General features: G+C 48.5%; 1 protein-coding gene across 3 annotated transcripts; it reads right to left on the bottom strand.

The window, feature by feature from the left end:
- On the bottom strand, positions 1173-9535 carry PHYHD1 (phytanoyl-CoA dioxygenase domain containing 1). Of its 3 annotated transcripts, none has more exons than XM_021414364.1 (12): positions 8104-9535; positions 7183-7311; positions 6958-6963; positions 6804-6879; positions 6649-6696; positions 5237-5292; positions 4996-5058; positions 4895-4916; positions 4425-4553; positions 3229-3345; positions 2983-3109; positions 1173-2534 (listed from the first exon to the last, which is right to left on the bottom strand). In XM_021414364.1, the coding sequence occupies exons 1-12, from the start codon at positions 8134-8136 to the stop codon at positions 2489-2491; spliced, it is 852 nt and encodes a 283-aa protein (XP_021270039.1). In that variant the 5' UTR covers positions 8137-9535; the 3' UTR covers positions 1173-2488. The 3 variants fall into 3 exon arrangements, with proteins under 3 accessions (XP_021270039.1, XP_021270036.1, XP_021270038.1); XM_021414361.1 differs by having other exon boundaries at positions 7183-7341; positions 8104-9526; XM_021414363.1 differs by lacking the exon at positions 6958-6963 and having other exon boundaries at positions 7183-7341; positions 8104-9514.

The following is a 10635-nucleotide window of genomic DNA, read 5'->3' as shown; positions in this document are numbered from 1 at the left end:
CATACTTTTTCAGCTTAATTTACCATGGGGTAGTTTACCCAGTAGCTCTTTAATGAGAAATCATTTAAGAAAAAGATTCCTATTTACAAATTGATTAATATTGCTTACTTCAATCCATTTAATTGAAATTATAACTACCGTGGAGGGAAAAGGGGAGAATCTATTAAACCCTTCTGCATTTATAGTCTCTTCCTTGCTTTTTGCCAAGTGCCCATTAGGGCAGAACACAGTAAGAGCCCTCTCTGCCTCTTCCATTTCCCCAAGAAGTGCCTGAGCCAAAGCTTTGCTTTCCAGGATCCTCGTTTGAAGGATGCCCTTACGTTCTGACACTTTGTTCCCCACAAAAAGGCACCACAGGACGCTTAGGGAATGGCGTAGCGCTGCCCCCAGACACCTTACACAATCCTGCCCTGCAGTTCTGACTGTGACTGCGCGTTAGGAGCACGGGTGGAGTGAAACCAATGCTCTGTGCCAACAGATGGGCCCCGGGAACAAGCCAAGACCAGCAGGGAGGCAGCATTGCCCAACTTCCCCCACCTGGGCCCAGCTCCACACCTGAGCCTGCCTTCCCCGACATGCCAGAATGGGTCAGGGTTTGTTTTGGTTCACAATGCGATAAGTGACAGATACTGTTTGCAGCAAACAATTCACGCTAGGCTGCGTTTCCTTCACGTTGAACAGTGAAACCAGCGAATTCGGTCCAGCTTCTTGCTTCTGTTTATCCATGTGAATTAGATGCTTTTGCAAATTGCAGATAATGGTGCATATAACCAGGGGACAAACAATCATTGCTCAGCAGCAGGCACTGTTCTAAATGATTAACTCCAGCCATGGATAGATACAGGAAAAGTTCCACTATGGCCCACAGCCTTCACCTCTGAAGCTTCAAAACAGCACAAAACTACAAGAAGTCACTTTCACTCCATCCCCACTCACAACTTTCAAACAAACCATAGGAAAGGTACAGGGGGAGAGCCCAGAAACGCCACAGCAGGACCCAAGCTCCAGGTTGCTGCTATTGCCATTCCCCAGCCTCATCCCCACTGCAACAACCTGAGCTCTGCACCATATTGAACATATTCTGCACCGCAAAGCAATGCCCAAAGGGAAAAAAGCTCTTCTTACCATGAATTTCATTTTACTGTTTCACAAAGCAGATGGACAAACCAACGCCAGAGATCAGTAATGTATTTTCGAAAGCTCTAAGTCACTAAGAACTGGAGCCTTGCTCCTCCAACCAATTTACTTCAACAGAAAACAACAACTAGATTGTTCACTTCATTTCACTTTTATCTAGTTTTAACTAGATTAAGCTTAGCGCCCATTTCACTAAGCATTCAAAAAGTAAATTAAAAAACAAGTGTGGGATATTATGTAGGAGCTGGAATGCCTCACTCCGTCCTGACTTGTGCTCCCAAGTTGGCTGGATTGAGCTGGGTACATTGCTCATGGCCACAGACCTGCTACAAACACAACTCCAGGCTACGTGACTCTTCTTGAAGGTAATTACATCACATCCATGACAGCATTTCATTCCTTCAGTCTCTCCCACTTCTTTGTCCCCATCTATGACCCTCTGTGTACATTGGGAGAGATACTATCTATTGCAATTCCTTAAGAAACGCTACCTGTGCTCTGTTCAGCTTAGCATACAGGTGTGAGCTTGCCCCTGATGCAACGTGAGTTACTTAATGTTCCTAAGGTTTCACTGTGGTTTGGTTTTGTTGGGGTTTGGGCAGTCCTGGTGGTGCACACACCTCGAATGGGTCATCACAGAGCGGTGCTCTGCGTGCTGGGAGAAGGTCACACCATGACACCCTCAAAAAAAAAAAAATATGAGGTGAGATTAAAATGAAGATTTCTGATTTTTTTTATTTAAGTACCACGAGGGTGTTTTTTCTTTGTTGTTGTTCTCATAATTTCAACATCTTTAAGAGCAGTAATAATTGTAATTGACAAGCCCAGAGATCAAACACTCAGCTGCAATTTGCCAGAAGTACCCAGAAGAGTGATTAATTATAAAAGCAGGCTTCCTGATTCATTCTGCCCACAGTAGTATTGTCTTTATTACTATTCAAACAACAGGACAGAGACCTAAGGCTAAAAGTCAGCCATCTTCACACAACACATTCACCTGCACTGCTACTTCACAGAGCCAAGCACTAAGCAAGCTCTTGACTTAAAATACTATGGATCTGCAACAAGAAATACTTCTCAACCAGTGCCCTGGTCAAGGTGGAACAGTCCTTAATGGCCTATTCTGGAGACAGAAGAAATTTCCTCACCAAATGGCCAGCTATCCTCGGGCTCATCCTGCAGCAGAAGCTTCTACCTAAGGCAGGCATATTAGGCTGCATGAAGGGACCTTGCTCTCAGGGGATAATTATATCTTCAGCATTGACCTAGTGAGCTGCATTTAAAGAGAACACAGACAGGCAATCACAGGAACACGGACCAGCTGGTTGTCTCCAGAAGCCAATCACAAACTTCAAGTGTAGAGCGGTGGAAAAGGCAGCTCAGGAGTTGGCTGCAGCCTAGGCAGTAAGGAAGAGGAAAAAACAAAACTGCAGTGATTATTTCACTTCTGAGGTATTCAATCAGCAGTCAACACTGCTGCATCCAAAGGGGCAATTCAACCAGCAGCTCCCAGAGAGAGACCAAATACAGCAAGAATACAAGTCAGCATTCTAGAACTCCTCAGTCTGAACACTAGTTACACCTGGAGTCAGTAGTTCTGTCTTTCAGGCACTTAGCTGTTTTATTTTAAATTCAGCAGAAATCCTGGTAACTGGGAGGCATCCCTCAGGCACGTGGTTGCATATTTTGCAAAGTGGGAGCACAGCAAGGATTGCCAAGCATGCAATTTTTCCCTACCTCCAATATGCTTATTGAGCCTGACTTTAAAAAATCTTTAAATACTCCAGGATACAACTTAACGGCTTTCATTAAACAACATTTGTCTAAGAATTACAGCAACCCTACCAGTTCTCCTTGCTCCAGCTGGTGCCCTTGGCCTCCATCACGTGGAAGGTGTACACGTGGCGAGAGAACGCCGAGCTGTTCATTTCACTCTTGTGGACGACCTCGCCGTGGATGACGATGAGCCCGCCTGTTTGGAAGAAACACCTGGACTAAAAGCTTTTTTCAAGTCGTGAGCGCTAACTTCAACAGAAGGAAAGTACGACTGCTAAGATACAATTGTATTTCCCTTCTCTGGGGTGCTTCTACCTTTACTTATGGGCACAGGGATGAACTTGCTTTCGTCGTAGGCTGGCTCTGACCCTACAAACTCCACACACGTCGAGGCACCTTGGGCTGCGCGCACCATTCTCCGGGTAACCCCACCTGCAGATCCACAGAAGAAGCAAACATCCATAAAAACAAAACTGCCAGCTCTGCTTTGCACAAGCCAAGAAACGCTCTCTGCGGTTCCTCTTGGCGCTTAGAGGAACAACACTACTAGTGTATTCAATCTGTTCCTTGGTGATTTGGGGATTTTTCAGCATGCAAAGATTTGGGATTTTCCAGCTGTAGCACAAAGTGAGAATCAGCTGCGTTCTGCTTCCCCTCCTGGCTCTGTGCATTGCAACATAGCCTGTTAGGAACGCAATGCTCAAACATTAAGCAAACCCCAAAACCAACCTTTCATCCGTTTCTCCTTCCTAGAAGAGCATACATTGCTGCCAGAGCACAACCAACTCCAAAATGTATGAGGGCTGAGTGATTTAATACATTAAGAGAGCTGTAATTACTGAGTAAATGCTTAAGTGAGCAGCACTGGAAGTCAAACAGTGTGCCCTAGAGGAAGGGAAAGGCAGGAGACTGCAGTAATGATGCTGTGGGGGTTGGAGTGAAAGACGGTGTTAGTGTTGTCAGGAGATAAGAGGTCATGGGCATAGGGGAAAAAGAGCATCTTTGTGAAGGGGATGTGGCTTGGAAAAGAAGCAGATTTGCAAGTGGATAAAAAAAAAGGTGTTTTGTTAGTGCATTCCCACTCCAGAAGGCAGAAGGAGAATTACAGTTTGCAGTCCACGTGACGGTGAACATTTTCCAAAGCTACAGTCAGAACTACAGAAGGAGCACCAACGGGTAACAACAACACGTATCACTACAAGAAGAATGGAGTCAGTAGTTCCAGACCTAAAACCATGTATCTCAGAGCCTGGCAAGGAAGAGCCTGCGTTGATGGGTGACGTTCTGAAATTGTACTGAAGGTGAAAGGGGAGCAGCTGTAATGGGCTTCACCCTCCCAGGTTCTGTAGTAAACATGGCACCAGGAGGACTGTCTCTCCTCATCCTACAACGCTGGTTTCAATTTAAAACTAAACAGTGTCCGCTATGTATAGCAGTTGGTTTTTTTGTTTTTTTTAAAAAAAGAAAAGATCATTCTATTAAGCTCTGCTGGAGGAGTGGCCATGACTTACTGGTGTGGGAGCCAGGAATGAACCACAAGCAGCCATTCTCCTGCGTGGCATCCTCCAGTGCAATCCAGAAGCCCAGGACCCGGCCCAGGGGCTCCGTGTGCAGGAACGTGGCGTCCTGGTGCGGTGTCACTGCAGCGAGAAGCAGCGGGGTCAGGGTCTGAGCGTGCCTGGGGCCTGCACCGCGAGGTGCGGGCATACACAGAGCTCCACGGCCTGCCCTGCCCGCCCATCACGCCATGGAATCGCTTCAGTGGGAAGAGGCCCTTAAAGGCCTCCTGGTGCAACTCCCTGCAGTGCTCAGGGACAGCCACAGCTCTGTCAGTGCTCAGAGCCCCGTCCAGCTCTGACCTCGGGTGTCTGCAGGGACGGGGCACCGCCACCTCTCTGGGCAGCCTGTGCCAGCTTTACCTGGTCACATTCCTTCCCTGAAGGACTACCTGCGCTGTAATACAGGGGCACACGAAGCTCACCTTCCCCACCGATGCCGGGTTGCTGCAAGGTGAAGGGAGACACGTGAGGAGGAGTTGTGCCGGCCTCGGTCCCACCATGACGGGGAGGCCCGTGCCCGTACCTTGAAGATGTACATGCTCTGCACAACCACCGGTCTCTCGAGGCCCAGTTTTCTCCCCAGTTCCTGGAAAGAAACTTTCCGAGATTTACATTTGCTGCTTTCTGCACACAACAAAGCGATATTTTCTGTAGGTATTCTGTCCTTTTGTGTTCAAAAACATTGTACTTAAAAGTCTAGGATGCTCAAGTTAACCACCCCATCATTTAGTTTTCTGTCAGACAGCTCTACCAGCACAGCTTACCTGCACCTTGGAGGAGTGAGTGATCTGCTTGAAGACGGGATCGTGAGCGTGCAAGGCTAAGGGGAAAGACAAGGCTCAGGGTGAAAGTTTTGGTAACAGAAGGGAGCCCAGGGGCTGGCAGCCATGAGGTGCAGAGAGCACAGCCAAGCAGCCAGGAATTTCCATCCCCCTCTAGGAGCAGATCATCAGCATCACACCGCCAATGGAGGTGTTCCAGAACCGTGGAGATGTGGCACTGAGGGATGTGGCTGGTGGGGTGGGCTGGGCTTGGGCATCTGAGAGGGCTTTTCCAAACTTAATGGCTCCGTGCCTGAGGTGACACAGCCCTTCTGGGTTGGTACAGTCTTCTTTAGAAGACTGAAGAGTGAAAAAAAGTGAGCGTTGTGATAAAGCATTATATTACACAAAATGTACAAAAATGCAAAGCAAAAAGAGATGCATCTCCCCCTCTGCTGATCCATCCCAGCAGGGGCTGCCACCAAACAAGGGATGAGGAGAGATCTCTTTAAAAAGACTCATTACAGAAAATCCATCAGACAGAAGGTGCTGAGACAGCAGGGAATTAATTATTTTCAATTCCTAGAGGAAAAGCCGATGTAACAGCCCAGCAGAGGCTGCTCTGCACAGGGGTGCTGAGAAACCTCCATACTGCACTTCCGAGTTCAGTGACGTTCAATCTGAACAAAGTTCAGGCAGTGGGAAACGAGCCAAATCCTGCTCTTATTTTCCATATATTGTTTGAAGACAAAAGAGATTAAAATCCAAGCTGGGGAGCTGGGAGAGAGGTAACAGGGCACAAACTGAAAGCAGAAGGAGTTAAGAAGAGGTGCTGCAATGAGAAAGGAAGAAAACAGCTTCACTGCACAGGGAGCAGGAGACAGTCTGAGCCACACACAGCAGGAGGAGTTTGGTGGGGAGGTTGCTCAGGCAATCTCTGACCCCAAGAGGTCCGAGGGCTGAAGTCCAAGCTTTTGCACGCCAGTGACTCGATGCTATGCGCAATCCAGAAGCATCCTGGAAGCGTTCTCCAGGTTTTGTTTTGCTTTTTTCATTTGTTTCTTTGAAAGGTTTATAACTGAGAACATTGGCAGTAGAGAGTGAGGAGCAGCATGGAGACAACTGCAGAGGCAGCGATGGAACAGTGTGGGAAAAGCAGACTGACATGCCAAAATTGAGATGAATTCAATGCAGAAGTTGCAAAGGAAGGAGTTGCGTGAGGTTTGTGGTATTTGGGGCAGCAGTTCCCTGGAAGCAGAGTGAGAAGCAGGACAGGGACAAAGCCACTTCTGCTCTCAGGAAGGTTTAGATTTAGGAGACTAAATAGAGTGGGTCTGGAGAAGTCCCAGTGGCTAAGAACTGCCTCCCCTTTGCCCATCCTTTCTCAAAAAAGGAAAAAGATCAATTGAACATACCATGGCCAATCTTACTGACAGATTTCTCCTTTGCAATTAGGAAGTTGCCTACAAGACAAAACCAGAATTTAACGTGGTTAGCAAAGCAGGAATGGTTGCAGAGCTGGATCCTGGCCCTGCCTCCTTGCATCCCCTTGACTGGGTTCGGGGCTCACCTCTCTCATCCAGAACACCTTTCTCAAAGAAGAACCTGATCTTGTCTCCACTGGTTAGGAAATAATCCGAGCTACCCTGGCAGAGAGAAGAGCCCAGTAAAGACAGCATTGCCGTGAACACACAGCCAAACCTTCAACCAGAGGTAACACTCACCTGCATCTTTTTCCCACCAAGCAGCAGCAGAAACAAAGTACAGCAAATAGAAATCATTCCTACAAATACTAAATACATTCCTTCAACACTAAACCTCTTGGCACTCCCTAGGACTTCCGCCAGGCACATATGGGCTACCAACAAACACCATCAGAGAGCTGGGGAGCCAATGCCTTCCCCCTTCTCTCCTAGGGCTGCATGGGACCAGCCCAGCCCTGCAGGTACCTGTGCCTGGAGCTGCTCCTCTTCCTTGGTGGAGAACTCGGTCCGGCAGTGTGGAGGCACCTCCATCCCATCCAGGATCCTCTGGATGCTGCTCCTCATGCTGTCACACTCCTCTGGGCTGAAGAAGTGCTCCAGGACAAGGAAACCATCCTCACGGAACTGGAAGGAGGACATGCAGTGGCTGCCCTCCTCCTGGGGTGTTTCTGACATGTTTTTCTTTATGGTTTCATCCACAAAGGACAAAACTGAAGTGTTCTATTTTTAAAGTTCAAGAGGGGTACTGCAGAGAAAGATCAGTCCTTAACAGGCTCAGATCCCACAGAATTAAGGGGAACACACTTCAGGTCCCCACCCAGAAACCAGAGAAGATAGCATTGCTGAGCCTTCATGGCTTCAGGATATCTTATCTTAGCCACGTGACCATCTTATCTTACATTACAAGTCCTGCTAAAACAAATAGCACTCATCCCCAGATTCCAAATAAGAAGGAGATGCCTTTACTAGCCAGAAGAAAAAAAAAAAAAAGTTATTTTCTCTAAGGGAAAAATCCCTGGGTGGTTTTCACAGTTGACTACACAATCCTCTACGAAATGAAGCGAACTCTGCTGGCACTGTTTCCCCATATAGAACACCACGGGGATTATCCTCGGGGACAGATCTCAGCCTCACGGTGACAGCTGAGCACGAGTCAGGAGGACACAAGAGAAATTCCCGGAGGATCTCTGCAGGGCACACAGCCCTCTGCAAGTTTGCACCCACAAGAGGGTATTCACAGGCTCAAAACAAATGCAGTGCACGGAGCTGAGCAGAATGCAAAGCGTGCACAAAGCAGATCTCTGCTGGAACTGAGCACCGGTTCAGCACGGAGCGCCCATACCTCGTAAGCACTGCAGGTTTGTTCCTTGCCTGCTGCTCCCTTACCTTCTGCATCTGGTGCTGGGTGACAGACGCCATCTGTGGTCCCACCAGCCCGGCTGTGCACGGCTGTGCCACCTCGGCATGTGACCCTCGGGCAGCATGTGACAAATGCAAGCACAGAGCCAGCACGGCTGCCTCCTGCTCTGACCCCTCCGTGGCCAACAGATCCCAGCACTCAGCGATAGAGTTCTGCTCCAGCTCTTGGCACTGCCGTACAGAAGTGTTCTAATCCAGTGTGTGTTTTGTGATCGCAATTTGTTGCTTAGCCCCAGGGAGAAACAGCTGGTTTAATAGCCTGGACTAAAAGCTGGTGAACACAGTAGTGAATTAAAGAGGTAGAATAAGATTCAGGCAGGATGAAAAGATCTCAAGGGCCACTGAACAGAGCAACAAATCCAGAAGCGGACATTTGAACTCCTGCAGAGCTCCCTTTGCTCGGCCAGCCAGCCCTGCCCCACCTGCAAGGAGCCCAGCCATGCAGGAGGGGACAAACGAGACCAAGGGGTGCTGAAGCTGAAGGGCTTCCACCAGCGATTCAGCCAAACTCAGAGTCACCAGCTGTTCTCATTCACAGCTGCTCTTTGGTGACGACACCTCCAGCTGCTCCATTTGCTCCAAACACATGTGGAAGCAGGTGAACCAAAAGCCACACATCATACCAAAGGGGAAAAAAAGAATGCAAGGACAAGTGTAAAAATGCAGGAGGCAGCGCTCATCGCCAGCACGTGTCCCTGTCCTGGAGAGGGTTTTGCTCTGCAGAGGAAGATGTGTAGCTCTGTGGGAGTTGAGCCAGCAGCCCTGCAGCTGGGCTCCAAAATAGCAGCACGGGAATGGGCTCGTGCATTGCTCATTTAGCAAAGGAAATAGATAGTGGGTGCAAAGCACTGCTGGGAAGGGGATTGCTTCCAAGTGCACTTGCTAGCAATTGAAAATCCATCTGAAGCAGGTGATGTTCAGGAAAAAGGCTCCTTATTCTGTAAGGGAATCAACTCTGGATAAAAACCCTGTTCAAATCCCCTTCCCTTCCTGTTGGTGTTTTATTTTGAATGAAAAGAGAATGAAGGATTTTCACTGGAGAGCACCTTGATTGGAGCGCAGAATCATAGAATCATGAAGGTTGGAAAAGCTCTCTCAGATCCGCACCCCACCGTGCCCGCTGACACGTCTCTCAGTGCCACATCCCCACAGCTGGAACACCTGGAACACCCCAGGGACAGTGACCCCACCACTCCCTGTGCAGCCTGTGCCAGTGCAGCACCGCTCTGAGAAGAAATGTTCCCTAATACTCAACCTGAAGCTCCCCAGCACAACGTGAGGCCATCACCTCTCATACTACCTCTGTTACCTGGGAGCACATATACATATATATATATATACACACACATATCTCAAAAGAAAACCATCAGGTAGTTCTTTCCTCTTGTTTAAGGAGTCTCTCCAGATGACGAAGCCAAACTGTTATGAAGAAAGCTGCACAATCAGTAGGAAAACAAAAGAAAGAAAAAGCAACAGAGCCAGCCTGCTGCAGCTGCTGCCTGTAGGGCCATCTCCCTGTGAGTGTAAATTCAGGGGCAGCCCTGCTTGGGAAGCTGCAATCCAGACCAACGTTGTTTACATGCATTCCCATACCCCTCCCCTGTGTTACCGAGGTCATTCATACCATCACTTCTCATTTCCAGTAATCTTTTTCCCAGCAACTTAACATGCCATCTTCTGCACTCCCCACCTTACACACATGTGCTGACTTCAGAAGCTGCTCGAGTTCACACGCAGGACAGCAAACCACAGCTTCCCTGTTTATGGATTGTTGTAAATAAGCACTCCCAACAGCAAAGCACAGCACGGGGAGCGCCAGCAGGCAGTCACACGAACAAGGGGACAGCCACGGTGGTCACAGGAGCAGCACTCAGCCTCAGGAGTCCCCCAGCCCTTCCCCCTTCCAGGCACGCTCCTATTTTGAGGCTTAAAGAGACATTTTCAGCAAGAGGAAAACCACCACCCCCACATCACACCCCCAAAAAGTGAAAGAAGGACATAATCTTTGTAAGTATCTTCTCTTCCCGTAAGTTTAAGCAAGGGAAGTAGAAAGGGCTCAGACAAAACTGGGAAATGAGCCCTTTTTCCTTCCTTCCCCCACATCTGAGAGCTCTCGTGCAGACTGCTCACACTTTCTCCTGCTGTGGAGGAGGAAAACTGCACTCGTGGTCAACTCGGGGCACAGGACCAGAACACAGAGAGCCTTGCAGCACACAAAGCCCACATGTTCCAACTCCTGAGCAGCAGAGCTACCCCAACCTCCTCCCCACTGAGAGCTCCCATCGATGCTGCTTGGAGTCCCCAGTTCCCTGCAGGCAGATCCAGCAGCTCATCTTGCTCACCAGGAACAAGGAGCACAGGAACAAGGACAGCATGTTTAAATTGTGTTAGACAGGCCATTAGTATCTACTTAAAGTAGCATCGATACTCAAATACTTTCCCCTATGTTGACAGTCCTTTCTCCCAATTTACCAAAAGCTTCGGAAATAGAGGAATTTC

The sequence above is a fragment of the Numida meleagris genome, chromosome 16, assembly GCF_002078875.1.
Source record: "Numida meleagris isolate 19003 breed g44 Domestic line chromosome 16, NumMel1.0, whole genome shotgun sequence".
In the NCBI taxonomy this organism is placed as follows: domain Eukaryota; kingdom Metazoa; phylum Chordata; class Aves; order Galliformes; family Numididae; genus Numida; species Numida meleagris.
This window is presented reverse-complemented; position numbering and strand designations above follow the sequence as displayed.